General features: G+C 35.3%; 1 protein-coding gene across 3 annotated transcripts in view; it reads right to left on the reverse strand.

Annotated features, from left to right (window-relative positions):
* The window catches only part of LOC150107746 (proton-coupled zinc antiporter SLC30A5-like), a 271,156-nt gene that overhangs the window by 242,629 nt on the left and 4,433 nt on the right, over positions 1-24,094 (reverse strand). For all 3 annotated transcript variants that reach the window (XM_090391508.1, XM_090391507.1, XM_090391506.1), the window contains one exon: positions 15,689-15,783. In XM_090391508.1, coding sequence (XP_090247634.1) covers positions 15,689-15,765 — 77 coding nt within the window. In that variant the 5' untranslated portion in view covers positions 15,766-15,783. The remainder of the gene's footprint in view (positions 1-15,688; positions 15,784-24,094) is intronic.

Here is a 24,094-nt window from a genome sequence, read left to right on the forward strand (position 1 = left end):
ATTTTTTTTTTTTGGAGGGGGATACAAGAATAAATTCCAGAAGACATCCTCTACTCCAGGGTTCCCAAACTGTGTTCCACGGAAGGTGAATAAAATGTTCCGCGAGAAGTTCTCCTGGAATTTGTCATTTTAGTTTTCTAAGCATTTTTCATGAATAAATATTTTAGAGTGGAAATATTCTGAGGAGAATAATATTTGTGAACATGTCGAAAATCTCAGACCCAGAATGCCTAATAACATCTGTGTATCGTTAATTTTCACACATCAAAACCTTTCAGCATTTGGAAAAGGGAATACCGCTGTTTATGACCAGTCATAAAAATTGCCTGCAAGCGATTATAACAATGGGCAGCATATCCTCTGTTCTCAAAACTGAAGGAAATGAACATCTGTGGAGCAAATGTCAGTGACAAAGCGGCATATTTTTAAACATGGAAATATTCGTGAATTATCGTTAATTTTCACACATCAAAATCTTTCAACAATCGGGAAAAAGAGAATACCACTGTTTATGACAGATCATAAAAATTGCCTGCAAGCCGATTATAACAATGGGCGGCATATCCTCTGTTCTCAAAACTGAAAGAAATAAAATTGTGTTGCAAATGTTAGTAACCAATCAGCAAGGATGTATAAAGAAAATTTTTCCACTAAAATTGAAGATCAAGGCAGTCTGTATCCGGTTCTCAAATCTAGTAATACTGAATACTTTCTTCGCAAGTTCATATTGTAGGGTGAAAATTTCGAAACCGTACTGCCGTGATTTTTTAAAGGTAATAGGAATACAAATTTAAATTCTAATATGAATAAGAGACAAGGCACTTTGTTTAATTTTGGTATTAAGAAATCTCTTATTGAAGGTGTTTATGATGGAACAGACAGTGAGTCATCCACCTCAAGCCTACAAAGATCTCCAGGATGTACAAAAGGAGGGGAAAACTACCAGCACACAGGAGAAAAAGCCTGCATTCACTCGTAAGTACTTATAATAATATTATAAATGTATTTGGTGATCAGAATGGGATATGTCAATGAAAATCAGCACAAATTATTTAATGATGGTTTAATTGATGTTTAATTAATTATTAATTAATAATTGATGATCATTTATTAATAAATAATAAAATTGATTAAATTAACAATTAATTATTAATTAATACATTACAAAATAACCAAGGTGTTCCATGAAAATTTCAGGATTTGTTAAGTGTTCCATCATAGGAAAAGTTTGGGAAACACAGCTTTACTCTATGGGTGTGATATATGGATCATGAAAACTGCAGAAGAAAAAAAAAGACTAGAAAAAGAGAAATGGCATTTCTATGACATACAGCAACCTATGTGTCATTTCAGACAAAAAAAAATGCATAGAAATGTATAAAGGGCTAAAAATAAACTCAGAAGTTGATAAAATATACAAATACAGAAAGAAATGGATTGAACATATTAAAAGAATGGACAACTGAGGCTACCCAAAAAAGACACTTTGATATCATGGAGTTGGAGGATGTAGCAGTCAAAGGTTAGAACTAAGGAAAAGAAGAAATGAGATTAGCTAAGGGCACTAGGCTTAAATCCCTAAAAAGATAATGGAACTCATCATCATCAAATTCTTGCCATGTACCCTCAAGGGGTGTACAGGATATGATAGTACTACATGAAAAAAATTACATCATTATTAATTTCCTATCTACAATTTTCCTCCAAATCAGTCTGTTACTTGTCAAGACTCCAACATTATCAGATCTTATATTTCTATCCTCTAAAACACTTTGTACCATATCAATCCACCTATATCTTGGTCTTCCTCTGGGTCGTTTTGTTGCCAACCTGGCAGAGAACACTTGTTTTAGTAATCTTTCCTCGCCCATTCGGTTTAAGTGACCATACCACCTGAGGTTATCTCTGCTAACGCATTCCTGGATGCTGACAATGTCAAGTTCCTTCCTAATATCCTTGTTTTTAATATGATATTGCCATTTATACCATCTGTTCACGCCTGCAATCTTTCTCAGGACTCTCATATCTGCGGTCTCTAGTCTTTGGTCAAGTGTTTTACTTCTGACCCAGCTCTCAGATCCATAAGTTAAAACTGGTTTGAAAACTGTCTTGTATACAGCTAATTTAGTGTTCTGACTAATTTCTCTCTTATTCCATATGAATTTATTCAACTGACTTCCCATCATACCAGCTTTGTTGATTCTGTTGTTTATTTCCCTATTTAATTTACCATCTTCACTAAAAATCTTGCCTAAGTAGATGAAATGTTTTATTTGTTCCACAGGTTCTCCATTGACAACACAGTTGACATTTTCAACGATTCTGCCTATTTTCATTTTCTTTGTCTTTTTGTTGCTGACCTTCATACCATATCTATTACAACAGCTATTCAATTTAGTCAGGGAATCTTGCAGATTTGTAGCGGATTTATTTAGAAGTATAACATCATCTGCATAAAGCAAAGAGCTGACATTAACATTTCCAATTCTGATATCATGTTTAATACCACTTTCATTCATAATGTGATCCATATAGATAATGAATAACAGAGGGGATAATGTACATCCTTGTCTGACACCAGATTTAACATTAAACCATCTTCCTGTACTTCCTTCAATTCTAACAGCTGACTTACAACTCAAATAAAGACTAAGTACTTGTTGTTTATTTTGTAACGGTATATATTAGAACACAGAATAATAAGTAAATAATTATTTATTAACTTATTGCTGATATTTCGCTGGTGTTATAACCAGCATCTTCAGAGCACAAAAACACAGTTTGTCACAATACACAAGACTATAACAACATGGTGTAATCAACAGACTAGTTAAACAAAATTGTATCAGTAACACAAAGACTAAAGTCCTGATTTTGGTGCCCTCTATCTGAAAAAAAAAAAAAAATTGCAGCTATCACATGAGACTAGAGTCCTAAACAGAGAAAAGAACCGGTAGTAGTTTTTTTCTTAAAATGACTGTCTCCCAGATTTTAGGCAAATTTATACAGCCATATTTGTTGAGATTTGGAGTGTGTTTCAGGGTTTCTGTTGCCTCAAAGAACAATCTCTCTGACTTGTAAGAGCTTCTGTGCAGTACTTTTGTGTTCTTCGAGTTGATCCTGTGTGCAGGGGTATCCAGAGCATGGTCTGCTAGGCCCGATTTGCCATAGTGATAATGCTGGATGTATCTTTTTAGTTCACTGATGCGAATGTTCACAGTTCTTCCTGTTTGACCGTAGTACGCTTCATTACATGAGCAGGGTACTTTGCAGATGCGTGGATGTGATAAAGGAGGAATGCTGCCCTTGGGTGAGCGGATAAGGGTTGCTAATTTGACACACGGTCTAAATATGGTGTGTAGTTCATGTTTATTAAGAATTCTAGAAATCTTTTCGGATGTGCCTTTAATGTATGGGATGGTGACTGTTTTGTTGTTTTAATAGGTTTCACAGTATGATAAGAACACAGATGGTTAAGAAAATAACTATTTATTAACTTAAAAGCTAATATTTCGCTGGTATTATATCCAGCATCTTCAGAGCACAAAGCACAAAGTTTGTTACAAATGCGCAACAACCACAATCCGGTGTAACAGTGGGGCTAGTATAAGTAATTTCAGCGTGCAACACAAGACTAAAGTTCTAATATGGCACCATCTAGGTTAAAAAAAAAAATTTAAAAAAAAAAAAAGTTCAAAGTTTTGAAATAGTAATCCAAATGATAGTCTTAGAAAGTTTGAAAAAAAATATAAAATAAAATAAAAAATAAAAGTAATAAATAATAATTTGGTCTTAGGATGACTGTCTCCCAAATCTTTGGTAGATTTATACAGCCAGACTTGTTAAGGTTTGGAGTATGTTTTAAGGCTTCTGTTGATTCCAGGAACAACCTCTCTGACTTGTAGAAGCTTCTGTGCATTACTTTTGTTTCTTTCCAATTGATCCTGTGTGCAGGGGTATTCAAAGCATGGTCTGCCAGACCTGACTTACCATAGCGAAAGTGTTGGATATATTTTTTGTGTTCACTGAGGCGGATGTCCACATTTCTTCCTGTCTGTCTGTAGTAGGCTTGATGGCAAGAACAGGGCACTTCATAGACTCCTGGATGTGATAAAGGAGTGCATTTGTCCTTAGGTGAACGGATGAGAGTTGCTAATTTTACATAAGGTTTAAATACTGTGCGTAGTTGGTGTTTGTTAAGCACCCTAGATATCTTTTCACATGTGCCTGTAATGTATGGGATGGTGATGGTTTTGTTGTAATCTTCTGTGGTAGACAGAGGGGATTTATGGGTAGCATTATTATGTTATCTATTTTATGGGGATTATAACCATTGGTTAAGAAGGTGTGACGTAGGTGAGAAAGTTTTGTTGTAGTTCTCTGTGATGGATAGTGGGAGAGATTTCTTAGGAGCGTTTAGTATTTTGTTTATCTTATGGGGATTATAGCCATTGGCCAAGAAGGTGTGGCGTAAGTGAGCCAGTTCAGCAACAAGAGCATTGTCACTGGAACAGATTGCTCTCGCTCTGTTGGTTAGTGTTTTTAAAATGCCATACTGTTGAGAAGGGTGATGGTGTGATTGTTTGTGTAAATATCTCCCTGTATGTGTGGGTTTTCTAAAAACTGAAAATGATAAGGAACCATCTGGAAGACGTGTGATAAGTGTATTCAAGAAGGGCAGACAGTTATTAGCTTCCAGTTCCGTTGTAAAGTGGATTTTTGGATGTTGGCTATTTAAATGCACTAAGAATGTTTCCAATGTCTCTGGGCCATGTGGTGTCAAATAGCAAAGCACATCGTCAATGTAGCGTAGCCAAAGTGTTGGTTTGAGAATGGCTGTATTGATAGCTAGTTTTTCCAGATGTTCTATGTAGAATTATTACTAAATAGTTTAGGGAAATAACAACGTAGACTAGGATATACATTAAAATAACTTTTTAATAATCCAATATTTCGGCAACGTCACATTGCCATTTTCAACAGGAACTTGTGAGCAAGACGTGCACACAGGCACAGCAAACAGTAAATGAGGACAAAGCAGGAGGCTATTCTTTCTCCAAAAGTCCTATTGGTGCCCCCTAGCAGGCAATGTTGGTATTCTTGGGTGATTGGGCTGAGGTCTTCTGATGTAGATTTTCCCAATTTGAGGCAGTCTCGTGAGCCAAATTTGTTGAGGTTTGGGTTGTTTCTTAGCTTTTTTTTTACATTTACTGTGCCTGCGTGCACGTGTCTTGCTCCCAAGTTCCTGTTGAAAATGGCAACGTGACGTTGCCGAAATATTGGATTATTAAAAAGTTATTTTAATGTATATCCTAGTCTACGTTGTTATTTCCCTAAACTATTTAGTAATAATGCATAACCAATGTCTAAGCCTTTCCACTAGAAGTTCTATGTAGAAGTTGGCTAAGGGGGAGCAAGGGGTGAGCCCATGGCTGTCCCATCTATTTATTTGTATATTTTCCCTTTCAATTTGAAATATCCTGCATGTATTGTGAATTTGAATAGTTCAAATATATCAGGGGGAAGTGTGACTTCAGTAGATTGAGGGTTTCTATTAGTGGTACATTTGTGTATAGTGAAGTGATATCAAAGCTTACCATTAAGTCTGAGCTTTTTAGGGTATGGTGTTGTAAGAACTCTAAAAACATAACTTGCTTGCTAGGATCTTTTTCATATGCTTTCTTTTTCCAGAAGACTGTAAAATACTGTAATGTCTTCAGGTAGTTTCAAATCAATTTCATTGCAGACAAATGTGTGTGTGTGTGTGTGTGTGTGTGTGTGTGTGTGTGTGTGTGTGTGTGTGTGTGTGTGTGTGTGTGTGTGTGTGTGTGTGTGTGTGTGTGTGTGTGTGTGTGTGTGCACGCACACACACACAAACAATGACATATCTGGATTTATGCCTCTGCAGAATAAGCTTAACGTTGTCATTTTAACCAAATTTAGCGATTCCATTGAGAGAATTTAGCTATTATTTTGGTTTATGACTACATCTGACTTCAGTAAGTTTGAGAGGGCTAATATTTATCTCTTGGATATTTCTTTGGATTTTGGAACTGAAAACAGTATCCATCATCTTTGTAGGAAATACCTAAGACATTGCTGCCTTCCCCTCCCATCTCAGTTATTAGACATGGATATAAGAAACACCTCAGTGTATTAAAGGATATATAATCTTGCTGGGCTTAGGATACCCAAAGTACCCTATCTAAGCTGAGAAAGATTGTGGATTCTGACCTATGTCCAATTCTCACCTCCACCATTCCATTAGTAGATATCTACTAGACAATGAATGAACAAGGAAAGGCAACAAATTTAGGGTGCAACCAACCAAACTCTACCCTCTATTGGTTTAAGCCAGAAATAAACATGATGGTACAAAATGATGAGATTTCATGAAGGCTGAGTGTGGGCCAGTTAACCCCCCCCTTTCATCTGAAAACTGGGGGGGGGGGACTGAAACAAACTCCTCCAACTCAACTAAGAAGTAAAAGAACAACAGCAACAACATACAGACCCAATGTCAGAAGAGTTGAAGATAGAAACATCAAGCATAAGAAGTATCAATGGAAAGGAAATTGAAAATTGAAGAACTAGAAAAACTAGAAGAACCAGAAGAACTAGAAAAGGACCACATGAACATAATTGGTGTTACTGAGACAAAAAACTAAAATGGGTGAGTACCTATTATATGATAAGTATAGGATGTTATATTCAGGCAATATATAAAATATCAAGTAAAGGAAGAAGTAGCAATAGCATTCAACACTAAACATGAAGATAAACTGTTTGATAAGAAACAGTTTCAAGGAGAGTCATATGACCAAACTTCAAATGAGGAAATAGGCAATGAAACTTCTGTGGTTCCAGAGAAGATTCTCCTAAGGAAAACGTGCAGGAATTTTTCCTGTCATTAGAGCAAGAAGTTAATATAAAGAAAATGAAAAAGTGGTCCTTGTTAGAGATCTAAATTGCAGAGTAGAAATGTTTTGGGAAAATTGGGAGAAAAAGGGCAAAGCTAATAATAATGGTAAGTACCTGCTGGATTCCTGCTCAGGATATACAAACTAGTTATTCATCATCATGTCCAACATAAGTATGTGCAAGTTCCCATGGAGAGAAGACACAAGAAATAAGAAAAGTTTCACTATGTTATTATTAACAGTGATAACTTCATGCTGGTTCAGGATTTGAAATTGGAAGCAATCGTCATTCAGTTTTAAGTAAGATAAAAAATATCAAGTTCTCTACCAAAAATGCTACATTGAAAACAAAGAAATGTAAGAAATTTTTGAAAAGAATTAAATTGAGCTGCTTTTACAGATAAACAGTAGACTCAACTATACAAACATTATTCAAGAAAAAATTAAATAGCTCAAGAACAAGAACCAAATCTCAGGGTCTCAGTAGGAACCTCTAAAGAAAACATTGACTCAGGTAGGTAGGTAGGCATGTAGTTGTCTGCAATAGAAAAAAAAGAACATCATGGTATATATAAATTAAAGAAGCAGTCCTTGAAAAGAAGAAGGCATACTGATAGCTCCTAGCAAATAAGTTAGTAGATAACCTAAAAGAATACAGAGAAAAATGTAAGAGAGCTAAGCTATGCATAAAAGTAGCTAAACAAGTCATGGGAAGATTGGTAAGAATACAGAAGATAAATATCAGGATGATGGCAAAATGTTCTATTGAAAAAGCTTAGAAATGAAGGAAAAAGTACTGTAAACAGAATCAAAAATGATAAAGGTGATTCAGGTAACAGGAGATAAGGATATTCAAGATGTCAGGAGTAATTACTTTTTAAAACTTAAATGAAACAAGCACTGAGAGAAGAACAGCATCAGAAAATATTCAAGCTGGCGTTTGTTACAACCTGCAAAGAACTGGAGTACATAACAATACTTAAGATTAAAAAATTATCTTAGTTTGAAATGTGAAAAGACAGCTAGAGTACATAATATTTGGCCAGAAATGCTGAAGTATGGAAAGTATGAAAGTTTTGCAGTGCCTACAATGCATAATTCAGAAGGCCCAGACAAAAAGATCATTGCAGATGATTGGAGAATACCTCTCATAGTTACAATCTATAAAAAGGAGAATAAAGCTGAATTTCAGAGGAATTTCTCTACTAAGTGTACCAGGTAAGATTTGTACAAGCATACTTGAAAAGAAGCAGGCTGAGGAAAATTGTGGCAGAGAAATGTGAAGAAGAATGCTGGATACAGACCAAAAAGAGGTTGTCAAGATCAGTTATTCACTTTATGACAAACAGTTCAGAAATAGCGTGGGAATATAAAAAGGAACTTTAAGTTTTGTAGATCTCAAAAAAAGCGTGCAATAAGGTGCCCAGAAAAAAGGTTTTCAAAACACTACAAGTATATGATGTAAATAGAGCATTACACAGAGCAATATACAGGGTGCAGTTCAAAAAGATGGACTCAATTTTGTAAGTCTATATATCAAACATAGAAATAGTGACAAATATTATGTGAAGTATATTTGATTATACTCACAATAAAGTAGATGTTCAAGTAAAGTTTATAGATTCAATGTGCCCCCCTCCGGTCGCACAGATAACATCAAGACGCTAGCTGAATTCGTCTCACGTTCTCCTCCGATACACGTGGTCTGTCTGAGCTTTTTCCCTTACAAAGACAATCTGTTTGCTCAAATTGATAATTCCAACAAATGCTCTTTCAACATTAAACCTCATTGGAAGTTTAATGTTGAAATGACAACAAAACGCACAGTGCACTGCAGTCGTCGACTCAGTTTTAATGAGCTCACGAAAGCAAACAATTTTGTGCTGCATAGTAGCAATTTTGTTCACAACTGACACTGCTGCACAGCTGAGCACTAGACAAGCACTCTAGTCATAGTATTTCAAACTTTAGGGCCTCCTCTTTCAAATGTTATGTAGATCATTCATATGTATAGTTAAGAAAATATAGATGTATAGTTAAGAAAATACAGCAGCATTTCTAAAGAAAGTGACATGAAACCTGATATTAGAATTGGTGATATCAAACTTAACGCTTTGCTTTATACAGATGATGTTATACTCCTAAACACATCCAGTGCAAGTTTTCAAGATTCGCTGAATAAATTAGCAGCTATAACTAATTTTGCATGAAACTCAGCTAATTTTAAGCTAATACATTAGTATGCTAAATTTTTAGCATACTAATGTATATTCCTTATTGCTACAAAAAGTTTTAGTTGCACCCTCAATGAAGGACCTATAGAACAAGTAAAATATTTCATCTGTTTGAGCCATTTCTAGTGAAGATGGCAAATTAAACATGGAAAATAAGCAAAACTGATATGATAGGAAGCAAGTAATAAATAAATAAATAAATTTACTTATTATTTACTGGCTAAATTTATATGGAATAAGAGAGAAATTAACCAAAACACCAAACTAGCAATATACAAGACAGTGTTCAAACCAGTTTTAAGTCATGGACTAGAGAATTTGAATAGAAATAAAGCACTTGACCACATATATGCCAGTTAGAAAAATTAGGAAAGTGAACAGATGGCAGAATGATATAAATTAAGCTATTAAGAAGGAATTTGACATTGTTAGCATACAAAAATGTGTGAGTAGAGCTAATCTAAGGTGGTCAGGTCACCTAAACAGAATGGGAGAGAAAAGGTTAGCAAATAAGTGTTTGAATGCTAAGATGGGGGGGGAAGGCCCAGAGGAAGACCAATGCCTAACCTAGATAGGTTGATTCATCAGACATGCCCTCTTCTCTCTTCTTCTTCTAAGACAGGCTGAGTCTTCCCTTGAGCCAGATCTTCCAGTCTTCTCTATTCCTTGCTGTTCGAAAAAGTTCCTTTATGTTCTGCATCCCGAAATGTTCTTTATTAATTTCAGCCAGATAATTCTTGGTCTTCCGGGTCTTCTTTTTCCAGTCGAAAAAGTATTGATTAAGATGTTAGGGATTCTGTCTGCATCCATGCGTACAGTGTGGTAAAACCATCTCAGTTGTTGTTTCTTATTTTTTCTATTATTGTCTTTTTATACAATAATTCTTGTCTGACCGTGCTGTTTGTTTTCTTTTCTATCCAACTTGTTCTATTTCTTTTTCTTAAGCATTTCATTTCAAATACCAGCAGTTTTTTCTCCTCTCTTTTCTTAACTGTCCACACTTCTGCTCCATAGTTGACTGTTGATATAATTATTGATTCATATAATTTGATTTTGGCTTGCTTAGATATCTTGTTTGTTTTCCAGATTTTCTGTAATTTTCCCATGGTGGTCCATCCTATTGCTATTCTGTGTTTGATTATTTCGAGTTCATCTATTGTTTCTGTTAGTTTTGATCCAAGATATATGAAGTTGTCTACTTGATCTATATGTTCTCCATTTAGGGTGGCTGAGATGGTAGTTCTGTTCTTCCCTATTTTCCTCACTTTTGTATTTTGTATATTTATTGTCATGTCATATGTTTTACAGGTTTCATTTAGCTTGTTTATCAACCTTTGTAGTTCATTTGGGGTTCTTGCAATAAGGACGAGATCATCTGCATATTTGATATTTTTATGTTTAAACCATTGACATTGATTCCAGGCTCACTGTTTATTGCCTTCTTTACAGCTTCGTCTAGAAAATGTTGAATAGGCATGGGGATAATGAGCATCCTTGCATTACTCCTTTTTGGATCTCTATGGGTTTTGTTGTGAGTGTGTCCTTTTTAATTATTGCATTTGTCTTAGAGTAATATTTTATCAGAAATTGTATTATATATTTGTCTATTGCTTTTTCTAGTAGAACTTTAAGAAGGATTTCTCTATTGATACTATCGAAAGCTTGTTTAAAGTCCACAAAACAACAATATAGTTCTTTATAGTCTTCTCAGCTGAGCTTTGCTAGTTGGTGCAATGTGAAAATCTGGTTTATTGTTGAATAGTTTCCTCAGAAACCAGCTTGTTCTATGCCTATTATACAAAATAGATTAAAAAACACTTATGAAGAATTCGTACGAATATTTTATAGGCGTGGGAGAGTAAATTGATCGGTCTGTAATTTCTGCAGTCTGTTTTGTCTCCTTTCTTATATATTGGGATGATCTTTTCAGTTCTCCAGTCATCTGGGATCTCTCCCCTGTTTGTAGTATTTTATTGAATAGGATTGTTAAATATTCTATTGATGTGCTGTCTCCATATGACCACAGTTCAGTAGGGATAGTATCAATGCCTGGTGCATTATCATTTTTCATCTGTTTTATTGCATATCTAACTTCTTCTTGTAAAATTTTTGGGTGGTCATTATTTTCTTCTATTGTTGGCATTGTGGTTTTGTTTCCTCAGTGAAAGATAGTCTTAAAATGGTTTGACCAGATTTTTCTTGTATTTTCAATATTCCCGGTTTCAGTCATACCTTAGAAGACCAAAATATTAGATATGACAATACTGAAGTGTGACAATAGAATATTAATAATAATGTAACGTTAATCATGTAGTACTTACTGTCATAGTAGCCTGAACACTCTTTGAGGGTACATATCAGGAAATTGATGACAATGTTCAATTTTGCAGTGAAGAGTGAACTCTTCACTGCAAATATGTTGAAATAAGTATTAGGATTCCCTGTTTTAAAATGAAACATACTAATGTATATTCCCTCATTGCATGTGGCTTATATTACTACATAAAGTAAACAGATATACTCTTCTCTAGAGCCAACTGTACATCTGTATACTGTCAGTGGCACATGTCAATGAATTTACAGACTTCAAAAGTGGTGTTATCATAAGATATATCAGTGGCGTATCTTTCATGTTAGTGGTAAGGCTGTGCCAACCAAAATTAACTGTGGATAACATTATATCAGTCACAGAAAATTTGACAGTGAAAGTATCACTGTCACATTTTCATACTACTTGAAAGAGTAGTATGTAAATTTCAGCACTGAAATATGGAAATGATTAAGGAGTTAAAGAGTCTTCAGAGATTCATTTAACAGTAGAATACTATGTAAAGATATGCAGTCTTAGTTTCTATGGAAGGGTAGTTGCACTTAGTCCAAACATCATGGGAACAATGCAGACTACACTGCACTACTAAAAGAACATTGATTTGCAGAGCAGCGATAGTCTATGAGTCTATTACATGGAACAAAGAGTCACACTAATCTATTTTCCAATTGCTAGGCTAGGTATGGTAGATGCCTGGAGAATGCTTTATGTTCTTTGGTTGTAATGCCAGGAAAGATATGCAACACCTCTGGATAATACAAAGTTTCCTACATTGCAGTAGTTTTAAATAACAGCAACACGTTATAATAAGGTTCAAGTCCTACATGATCTGAAGTAAATTGGACACCTGCATAGAGCGTCAATTTTAACAACCTATGGGAAAAAAACTGGAATGTTGGTTGCAAGCCAGTGCATTCAACAATAGTCATGATAAAAGAAAACAGTTCAAAATATCTGACTCATGACATCATCTTTAGGCACTATGATAATGTGAAATGGGATCTGAGATATTTACTCCTCTTTTCCTCTCCACTCTGTTCAAAATTCCAGGTCAATACTGAAGCCATGGTAATCATAAGTGGCTGGATATAAAAACCCCAGCTTACTTCATAGCCTACATTAAAGCTTTCAACATGTAAAATCATCATGAACAGGGCTAGTCTGACCATGAAAGGACTATATATATAAAACTTTACTTGGAACACTGCATCACATGCCTCCTGTGGTCTTCTGCCAGAAAGATTTCAGAAGAGTCTTGAACAATTTGAATACCAAAATTTATGGTATTATACTCCCTCAATGAGTCTTTGGACTCCCTGGAGGCATCAAGTAATAATAATAATAATAAAAAGGCTTCTGGTGCTGATGGTATCTCACCAATTTGTTCAAGAGATGTGCTCCTGAACTAACACCTGTTCTTTATCATCTCTACACTATATTATACTCAGCTGGCATCCACTCAACAGCATGGAAGCAAGCTAACACACAGATAGTTCCAAAAAGTGTTTATCACCTGACTATTGATTCTCATCTCTTATCTAAAGTAACAGATCATCAACAGTTAACATTTTTTTATATACATGTGGATGACTGTCAACTAATCAGCAAACACCAATATGGATTTTAACAGAGCAAATTTCCTTACTTATATTACCTATGCCACTGGACAAGCATGGAAAATTTTGGAAAAACCTGTGCCAATGTACTTAACATTTCCAAGGCATTTGATAAGGTTTCTCAGCAAATTGCACTCTTATGGCATACCTTCCTCCATTTGTAATCGGACTAACAGTTTTTTCTCAGGTCACTCACCAAGTGTAATGGTAATTTCTCTTCAGACTTTCCTATTAATGAAAGTGTTCCTCAGAACTGTAATTTCACCTATCCTCTTTCTCCTATATATAAAAGAGCTGCTGCCACTGACTTCAAACCCTATTCAATTTTGATAACACTCTTCACTCATCCTACTCACATGACAAACCTTGCAGTGCTAATATTTCAGGCTTGAAGATTATATATATACAATAAGTGCCTTAAATGTTGATCTCCATACCATCCTTCAATACACAATAACAACTTAATGACCTTCATTGTTTACAAAACACAGTTCTGTCTTTTACTCACAAAGACTTCAGTTATTTTCCTGTTACCTTTGATAATGCTTGATTTACCAGTGAAGACCAGATCTCTCTCTCTCTTCTTGAAATGACTCTTACTTGCAGCTTTTCCTAGTAATTACTTCACCTTTATAGCATCCTTGACTTCTTAAAAACTTGACATCCTTTTTTCATTCAAGATGTTACTTTCATCTATCCAGCATCTTACTCTGTACAAATTACAAATCTGTCCAAATTTGACAGATTTATAATTTGTACAAAGTATTGCTCTCACATTTGAGGTATATACCTAAAACTTCTCCAAAAATTCTTAATGCTGTTCAGAAAGGGAAGAGTTTGATTGATTAATGGCTCTCTCTCAGAGGCTCTCTTCAGTCATTCAATTTATGCATTGTACCTTCTACAGCTGTTTCCATGGATGCTATGCTATTCAGTAGAACTTACATCCATCATGCTCTCCATTTCTGCTAAACCTACAGCAAAGGTTGTCCAACACCCTTTTACGGTTGAACTTCTGACTCACTGAACCTATTGCCCCCATTTCATCTGCCTCAGTTCTTTGAAACAGCTTTTCCAATAAAGTATTTCCCTAAGACTACAACCTCCAGCTCTTCAAAAAGAATATCAACAGATTCCTTTGCTCTTGACCCCAACACAAACATGGTATTTATCTGCTATAGGCTTTGTCCTCTCATGTGGAGTGATAAAATCTATCAATTCACCACCTACTCTTACACAGAGATTTAGCTGTTGCCTGCATTTTACACAGAATTTTGCATAGTCAACATTCATCAGGATTGGTACTGGTAATTCTCTCAATTGCCACTAAATCTTAAAACACATGCAGTGAATAACTCAAGACTTCTTCACATATCAGTGCATACTATCAGAATTTTTCCTTCCCTTTTTCATCCATTTCTACTGCTGCTTTTGGAACAGTCTTCCCTTTTATGCATTTCCTAAAGAGTATAATCTACAGGTCTTCAAATCCAATATTAACAAGTTTCTTGTTTCTCCTTTACTTTCTTCCAATCTAAGGTATTAATGTACTGTGTTGTGCATCCTGTTGCATGTAGGATTATCATGCTATAGTAGCAATAAAAATTCAGTACAACAAAAAAAACTACCAAAATGACAAACTCATGCACCACCCCATCCGTCATTTTGGTATGCACTGATCAAACAAAGCAGTATGCATCCTTTTTTAAGGAGGGAATTCAGATTGCAATGGCTCTCCTACAGTTTCCCTCAGGTATTTTCATGATGCTTTTCATATTTAAAACTATAACAAGCAATAGCACCGTTCCTTCCTTTTACCATAGGCATCGTAAGAAAAATGAAGGCTTAAGCTGATTCTTGTCATGACAAGAGGAATCGTTATATGGGTTTCTTCAATTGAAGGTGAGTTAGCTGATCTCATACAGAGCTAGCAGAGTTTTCCTCCTGGAAACTCGAGTTTTTTATCTCACATACAGACAAATCAGCCACAAAACATGTGAAATTTACAGGATACTAGTGGTGGGCAGTAGATAATGTTGTGTGTAGATGATGTGGAGGCAGCATTCTGTGTAGTTGGTGGATTAAGTGGTGAAGAAAGAGTTGTAGAGTGCCCTCCCTCGACGAGTCCTTTGAAGTTAATAATAATAATTCTCATATATAACAATGCCACCAAAACTTAGAGGATGCAAAATCGGTATGATCAGCAAAACTGCAGGTGATCATGAAAGGTATATGTTAAATCATATTTTACAATGAAAGAAAACAAAAGTTTATGTCAATCTAAAGAAGAAAAATGAATCCTCGAGAACTCTTGAATGGAATTAAATCAAATAGTGATAAATGAAAACACTTTTATTTTTTCCTATTAAAAAAAAAATTTTCTGGAAAAAACTGATTTCTTAGAAAATCAGCTTAGTTCTCTCTCTCTCATGAAGAGATTGTGTATTTCTCTAGATCCCAATTCTAAATGACAAAACATGAAATTAATAGCATGCAAATTAATACCTATAGTCATGAAAAATGCTTCAATGCTATACACAGGATTGCATTTTTTGCTCCTTTTAATTCTAATATCATACATTCACTTACACTGAAGATGGATAAATAGCTCGTAATGATGACAAATCTGGTTGAGATCCATAAGGGTGTTCTGAAGGACTTTTCATTTCTTGTCACTTATAAATCTTTAAAAACAGTAACATAAAAAAAAATATTAAAGAACTTAAGAACTTCACATTATTCTATATAACATAAGAATCTTGCTGGCAGTTTATATATTTAAAAAAAAAAAAAAAAGTGAAATCTACTCTATCTCCAATAACTTATTAACAGTGCCTGATAGAGTCACCAGACTCATAATGTTAAGGCAATTAATGAAGTCATTAGCTTCTTTATACAAGTAGACTAGTCATGAAGATACGTCACATGCAAACTTTGTTTGCTTACAATTGGATAAAGGATTAAACAAGAATACAATTTCTTGACATCTTTAAGTTATAACCAAATTAAAAAACTTTCAACAACTAGCTCTAATCCAGAGTACTACAATAATAAGTTGTTACACTTTTCACTACTTGAATATGGCAAATACATGACTTCTGCATTATTTCAACCTCGATGTCTGATCAAAGTTGTTCACTGAACTTTCTTAGCATGAGTTCTAGATAGATAGATGACTTACCTATCTTAATACTTTGTTCAAGATAGGTAAGTCATCTCTGGTTATTCACACTGCATTGTGAGTCTCTCTTGGATTAGGTTTTGGATCTTGATTCAACATTCCATGAATTCTCCAGCCTTCAGACATAGGAAAGTGCTACCTTCTTTTTTTTCTCTGTTTCCTTACTTTAACCACTACTGACAAAGCAGGAGCAAATGAAAGAGCTGAACTGGAAGCAGCTGGATTACAAACAGGTGCTCAAGATGCATAAGCAGAATAAGATGGTGCTGGAAAAGAAATGGCCACACTGTTTCCCAAACACATGCCCAAGCTATCTCACAATATACCAAATACCATGCAAACAGGAGTAGGCCACAGAAGAACCTAACACAGACCTAAATGGTTTCCAACAAGTGCAAAAAAAAAAAAAAAATGCAAGGAAACAACTTACAAAAACACAAATACCCATGGATGCAGAAACCAACAAAAGAGAAAGAATACCACTGGTCATACTGCAAGACAAGGTACAGTGGACCACATTAGCCTCAGCTCTTAAAAATCTGTAAAAGAGAGTTCAGCAGAACTAAAAACACCAATGAAGGCATCTGCATTCAACCACAGACAGTCACTGATTACCATGCATTTACCAAACTCATGGATTAAAAAAAGTCCCATACACCTTTGCCTCGAAAATTGAAAAAACATGAAGATGGTGCCACTTGTATCACTGAATCAGAGACAACCAAAAAATTGGCAGTCGATCTCCAGAATCTTGGACTACAGTCTATCAAAGTAAGCAAAAAACAGACAAATGGGCAACCCACTTGTGTTTATCAAAATCAGTAAAGAGCAACATGAGATCTTTGATCTCAAGACTGTATGCTGCCTGTTCATCAAGCCAGAATCGCTATGCTGAAGGACATCCAATAGCCAATGCCACCATTGCCAAAAGGCCATTCACAGCACTGCTACAAGGCTGAGTTCATTGCATCAAGTGCAGGGAAAATCATGCAATGATTAGAGAATACCCGATTTCTAAGAAAGTGGCAAAACCAACTCAGGCCCAGCCTAACAACAAGATGGAGAAAAACCTGCATCCAACCCCAAAAAATCTGAACATGCACCAAACACAGGCACATGCCTCATATGTGGAAGTAGCAGCATCTAAAAATGCAACAAAAACCAGAACCTCAGCAACCCACTTACAAATCCAGTCTCAGTCAAGAAGCCACAAACTTCTTTATGAGCCAATTCAAGCAATTTTCACACTAATCAATGATGGTCAATGAATGTAGAAGATCATTTTATGGAATGCCAATGGCTTAGGAAAGAAAATGCATGAGCTTCAAGAATTCACAGTATGCCACGATGCTGACCTCATCTTGGTAAACAAAATGCATCTCTGCCCAGCTGACAATCCAAAGCTCAGAAAGTAACTACATTTTATATCACAACAACAGGCCCAAAAGCAACACAGGTATCTTTATCAAATGCAACATCAAGTACAGTGAAACTGACAGCCAGCCAGTGCAGGCCTGGAAATCTACTCCATGTACAACTCTGCCAGCAAATAGTTACTCAAAACCAATTGAGCAGAATACTAGGCACAAACTGCGCAGTGCTAGAGGCAGGCAAATTAAACAGCAAGCTACCATCCTGAAATAGGAGGACCACTAATCGAAACAATAAAATCCTAAATGATTTTGCCAACACAAGGAATATTGTGGTTGTGGGGGGGGATCTCTAGAACCTACACATTTCAGACATTGCCATATTCTGAAATGTCACTCACCAATACAGGCTGAATACAGTGGATGACCTCAGTTCCAACAACAACCCAGTACCTACTTCGCTCAGGCTTAGAATGGGAAAATACTCTTTACCATCTAACAGTAAACAAATGGGGAAAGGTACCTAATATACATTCCTCAAGTTCACAAGTACAGTACCACGTATCAAATCTAAAGAGATGATTAATGCGTGGAATGAGTTTGAAGGACAAAGTGAATGGTATAGGAGCAATGGACTGCATTTGAGTGGTTCTGGTGTGAGGTGCTTGGAGAGGCTGCTGCTGGAAGGTAGAGAAGTGAGTGCAGAGAATGAATCTGATCGAGTGGGAAGCAATGTGGAAGAACGGAAGAATAAGACAGAAGAGATTGAAGAGGTGGTTATGAATGAAGAAATAAGTGGCATGAGCATAGAATTGTGAATGGAGAACCTACAGAACAAGTAAAACATTTCACCTACTTAGGCATGATTTTTAGTGAAGGTGGTAAATTATATATGGAAATAGACAACAAAATCAACAAAGCTTGTATGGTAACAACTGAATAAATTTATATGAAATAAGAGAGAAATTAGCCAAAACACTAAATTAGTTAATACAAGACAGTATTAGCTAATTGAATACTGTATACAAGACAGTATTCAAACCAATTTTAACTTATGGATCTAAGAGCAGGGTCAGAAGTAAAACACTTGCCCAAAGACTGCAGATATGAGAGTCCTGAGAAAGATTACGAGCATGAACAGATGGCATCAATGGCAACATCATATTAAAAACGAGGATATTAGGAAAGAACTTAACATTGTTAGTATCCAGGAATGTGTTAGCAGAGCTAATCTCAGGTGGTATGGTCACTTAAACAGAATGGGAAAGGAAAGCTTAGCAAAACAAGTGTTCTCTGCCAGGTTGGCACGAAAAAGACCCAGAGGAAGACCAAGATATAGGTGGATTGATACAGTAAAAAGTGCCTTAGAAGATAAAAATATAAAATGTGATAATGTTGGAGTCTTGACATTTAACAGACTGATTTGGAAAATTGTAGATAGGAAATTATATCCTATACACCCCTTGTATATATTAGGAATTTATCAGGAATTTGATGATGATGATATAAAACTAATGACGAGTCCCAATCAAAGCTGCATATATACATTGCTGTTCTTAAGAAAATTCATCATGACAAACTGTCCATCATAATGAACTATTACTGTAGTTGCTAGAAGTTTGGGTATTATTTTATGCACATTGTTGCTTTCTGACAGCTGAGAAATCAATAAAATCATCATAACATATCAGTTGGTTTACACAGGTATGTTTAGCACAGTGCATTGTTTTGTTTTTTTTCATGAAGATAGAGATTTTCATTTTTTAGATTTTTTTTTTTGTTAATGGTGTTTCAGCAAATAGGTATGTTGCAATATTTTGTGTTTTTATTTGTAGTGGTGGTATGTTTGTTTTAACTAGTTTTATACTCCTTTTTTTTTTCTTGTATTTCTTAAGGTGTTTGTTTTTTGTGATTATTATGACAGCTCCAAGGACTCATTGCATTAGGACACTACTTCACTACACAGTTTATTAATTTTTAAGATGAACATGCTGTTATTAGTTGGTTGATATTTTTATTTATTTTTTATTTTTTGTTTTATTTTTTTTTACGGCTGCAGGCTAGAGGCATTTGGTAGTGTTCATGGTTTTTGCTGCAAGAATTTTGGATACTGGCATTTTCTTATTTCTGGCTGTTTTTGTTTCTGCCGGTATGTTGATTTTACTGACTTTGTAAGGTCAGCTTAGCATTCACAGGTTGCAGGGGCCAAAACTGTTTGGTTCTCGAGGCATGCATTTCTGGTACTGGCATTTTTTCATTAGTGATTTTTGTTTCATACTGGTGGTGATAAGTTGGCTTTACTGACTGTTTAGGTCAGGCGTATTTGGTTCATGGTTCCTGTTTGTCTAGTACTGGCTTCTTTTTATTTCTTGCTGTTTATGTTTGTTTGTTTTCCCAGGGAAAGTGATGTTGATTATTTCTTCTTCTTCTTTTTCAGTCCACTGCTGGGCGAAGGCCTCCTCCAGCTCTTTCCATCTTTCTCTGTTCTTGGCTATGGTTGACTAATTTTTTTGCAACAAATTTTGACAGTTCGTCGTCCCACCTTCTTTTAGGATGTCCTCGGCCTCATTTCCGTTCTTTTGGAATCCACTTTGTTAATATGGTGGTCCACTCTTCTGGATAAATGTCTGGCCCATTTCCATTTTAGTCGCTTGTGGTAAAGAATGATGTCTGTGATACAAGCCTGGCTTCTTATCCAGGTGTTTCGTTTCTTATCTTTTAATGTGATGCCTTAAATCAGCCTTTCCATTTTTCTTTGAGTTGTTGCTAGTTTGTTTGTCAGTGCTTTTGTCAGAGACCAAGTTTCACAACCATATGTGATGACTGGAAGAATACATTGATTATATGTCTTCCTTTTTAAACAAAGTGGGACATCCTAGTTTTGAAAAATACTTTTCAATTTTCCAAATGCACTCCAGTCCAGTTGAGCTCTTTGAGATGACCTAAGTATGTGTATGAAGAGACTCTTTCTAAGAAACAGTTCTCTATTATTATGTTTTTGGTGCTACAAAATGATTAAACATGATTTTAGTTTTTTTCTGTTTATTTTTAGACCAACTTTTCTGCTTTGATTATACAGATCTTCTATCATTATATTAAGGTATTCTAGACTGTTTGCAAAAATTATGATATTATCTGCATATCTTAGGTGTGTTAAGTTTTTGTTATTAATTTTTATACCAAAGTTTGTCCAGTTTATATTATTAAATATTTCTTGAAGGACTGCTATGAAGCAGTCCTTAATGCATAGCATTACACATATCCACATGGAGATGTGGTTTGCATTATGGGAGGTACTGAGATAGGAATGATGAGAGCTTTCTCCACCTTTGCAACGAGTTGCCCGGTTTTGTACTACCTTACCCCAGTCCTGAAGATACTTTCAGGCACAAACTTTGTTTTCTCACACTTGGACATAGGATTAAACTAAACTTATTATAGTCTAACCAAGTGAAAAATAAACTCTCAACATCTTTCTCTGAATCCAGAGTAATTTACTAATAAGGTTGTACACCCTTTGGCAACTCCTATAGGTTGGGATGACCTCTCATTGCTTCTGCCTTGGTGTCTCCACTACTGGGCCTGGCTCCCACTAACGAGCCCTCAATAAAGGTCGAAACCGGTATGGGTAGTGGCCCTTGCCTTAATACATAGCATTACACACATCTGCAAGGAGATGTGCTTTGCATTATGGGAGTTACTGAGATAGGAGTGATGAGAGCTTTCTCCACCATTGCAACGAGTTGCCCAGTGTTGTACTACCTTACCCCAGTCCTGAAGATACTTTCAGGCGCAAACTTTGTATGCTCACTTGGACAAAGGATTAAACTAAACTTATTATAGACTGCTATGAAGATTTTAGGTGATAGAGAGCCTCCTTGTCAGGCATCTTTTTAAATTGGTATTCTTTTGCTACCTGTGTGAAGTTGGATTGTTGCTGTTGCAGTGTGATATATTTCCTGGAAGAGGTCAGTATATTCTCCAGGAACTTCCTGATTCTGAAGTGTCGATTATTGCATTGGTTTTGATGGAGTCAAATGCTTTTTCATAATCAATAAATGCTAAACAGAGAGGCATCTGGTTTTCTTCTGCTTTTTCTATTATTTGTTTTACTGCATGAATATGATCAATTGTGTTATAGCCTTTACGGAATCCTGCTTGTTCTACTGGTTGATTTGAGTCTAAAAGAGGGGTTAACCTGTTTGCTATTACTTTTGTGAGAATTTTATACAGATTAGAGAGAATACTAATTGGGCTACAGTTCTTTATTTCTTCTTTGTCTCCTTTTTTAAATAACAGTATTAGAGTAGCATTTTTCCAGTTATCTGGTATTTTCTCCTTTTCTAGACATATTGATTATACTGACTTTAAAAGATCAGGATAACTTTTAATGGGCTACAGGCTATTAGTGTTTGGTTCTATATTGCTGATTCTTGGTACCAGCATTTTTGGTATTGGCTTACTGGTACTGATGTGTATGTTACTAGTTTTGAAAGGGTGAAATAAGCAGTGCAGTTCTTAAAATCATTTAAGAACTGCACTGCTTATTTCACCCTTTCACTGCTTTCTTTTGTTCTTGATAAGTGTTCGGTTTGAAAAACTTATCTTTATCCTTTTATTCTGTAAATGCTTGTGTTTTTCTTTTTGCACTTCAAATTTTTTTTATCTCAAAGTGCAGTGTCATATGAATGTCATCACTGGAAGGGATATTAATCATGATACACAGGTCTCATGATTTTGTTGATTTATGAATTGAAGAGCAGTAGTTTTCATCAAGTTCTACCAAGCTGATCTTTGAACAAAATAAATTGATAAAACTATACATTTATTTACCGAAAATAAATTGGGTAAACAATACCTCTAAAGGTTTAGTAATTAACATCTTAGTAATTTCATCTTTATATGACCAATGTTCAGTTATATACTTGCAAAATACTTTGCAAGTATATAACTTGCTTTCTTTTGTTCTTGATAAGTGTTCGGTTTGAAAAACTTATCTTTATCCTTTTATTCTGTAAATGCTTGTGTTTTTCTTTTTGCACTTCAAATTTTTTTTATCTCAAAGTGCAGTGTCATATGAATGTCATCACTGGAAGGGATATTAATCATGATACACAGGTCTCATGATTTTGTTGATTTATGAATTGAAGAGCAGTAGTTTTCATCAAGTTCTACCAAGCTGATCTTTGAACAAAATAAATTGATAAAACTATACATTTATTTACCGAAAATAAATTGGGTAAACAATACCTCTAAAGGTTTAGTAATTAACATCTTAGTAATTTCATCTTTATATGACCAATGTTCAGTTATATACTTGCAAAATACTTATTAAGTTCTTCTTTAACTACAGCTGGATATTGTTCACAAGGAATTATGCTCAATTCATTCATGTTCATCTCTTTCTAAATAACTATAAAAGTTTTTTGTTTTGAATTAATTTTAGAATTTCTAAGATTAATTCAAATTTTGTATTACAACCTCAAATTTAAAAGATCATCCATGATTTTTACAATCTATAATTGCATGTTTGTTTCAAATGAGTGGAAAGAATACAAAATAGCTATGTTATGCAAAGGAAGCATTAAGACTGAAAGGGAGAGAGGAGTTTCACAGTTTTGATAATGGCTTTGATGAATGGATAATGTATATATCCCAGTATATATCTAGAATTATGATTAATGTATTAAAAAAGTTGGTTAAGGGCAGAAGGAACAGGTACACTGATACCGTGTAAAGAACAACGGCTTCATAAAGGTAGATCTTGCCATATCGCAAAATTTAAATGCAAACACTGCTGTAGGTTTAGATGGAATATCAGCTCGGGTGTTGCACGAATGTGCAAATGAATTGCCAACCCCTCTTACTTGGTTATTTAATTTAAGTTTGAACTCTGGTATGGTCCCTAAGGAGTGGAAGTTAGGCAAAGTGGTTCCTTTGCATAAGAGTAGCTCTAAAACTGAGGTAGTTAATTACAGACCAATCACCATCTCAGAAGTAGTGGTAAAAGTATTGGAAAAGTTGCTTAAAGACAAAATTCAAGAATGGGTGGATTAGGATATGATACTCTATAGAGGCCAACATGGTTTTGTTAAAGGTAAATCCTGCCTTAGCAATCTATTAACTTTTCATAATAGAATGACATCTGAGTTGGACAAAGGAACTGGTTACACAGTGGTACTTCTGGATTTTACTCAAGCTTTTGAGAGGATACCCCATGGAACATTGTTATGCAAATTGGAGCAGATGGGAATGGATACTAAATTGCAGATATGGATAGGAGAATGGCTCAGGGAGAGATAGCAGAAGGTGGTGTATGGAGGAGCCGAGTCCAGGATGAGGCAGGTGACCAGTGGTATGCCTCAGGGCTCTGTGTTTGGGCCATTGTTGTTTAACTTTATATAAATGATATAGGAAATGGCTTAAAGGGAGATATTCAGTTGT

The sequence above is a fragment of the Typopeltis vanoorti genome, chromosome 4 (genome assembly GCF_054136105.1).
Source record: "Typopeltis vanoorti isolate ZY-2024b chromosome 4, IOZ_Tvanoo_1.0, whole genome shotgun sequence".
Classification (NCBI taxonomy): domain Eukaryota; kingdom Metazoa; phylum Arthropoda; class Arachnida; order Uropygi; family Thelyphonidae; genus Typopeltis; species Typopeltis vanoorti.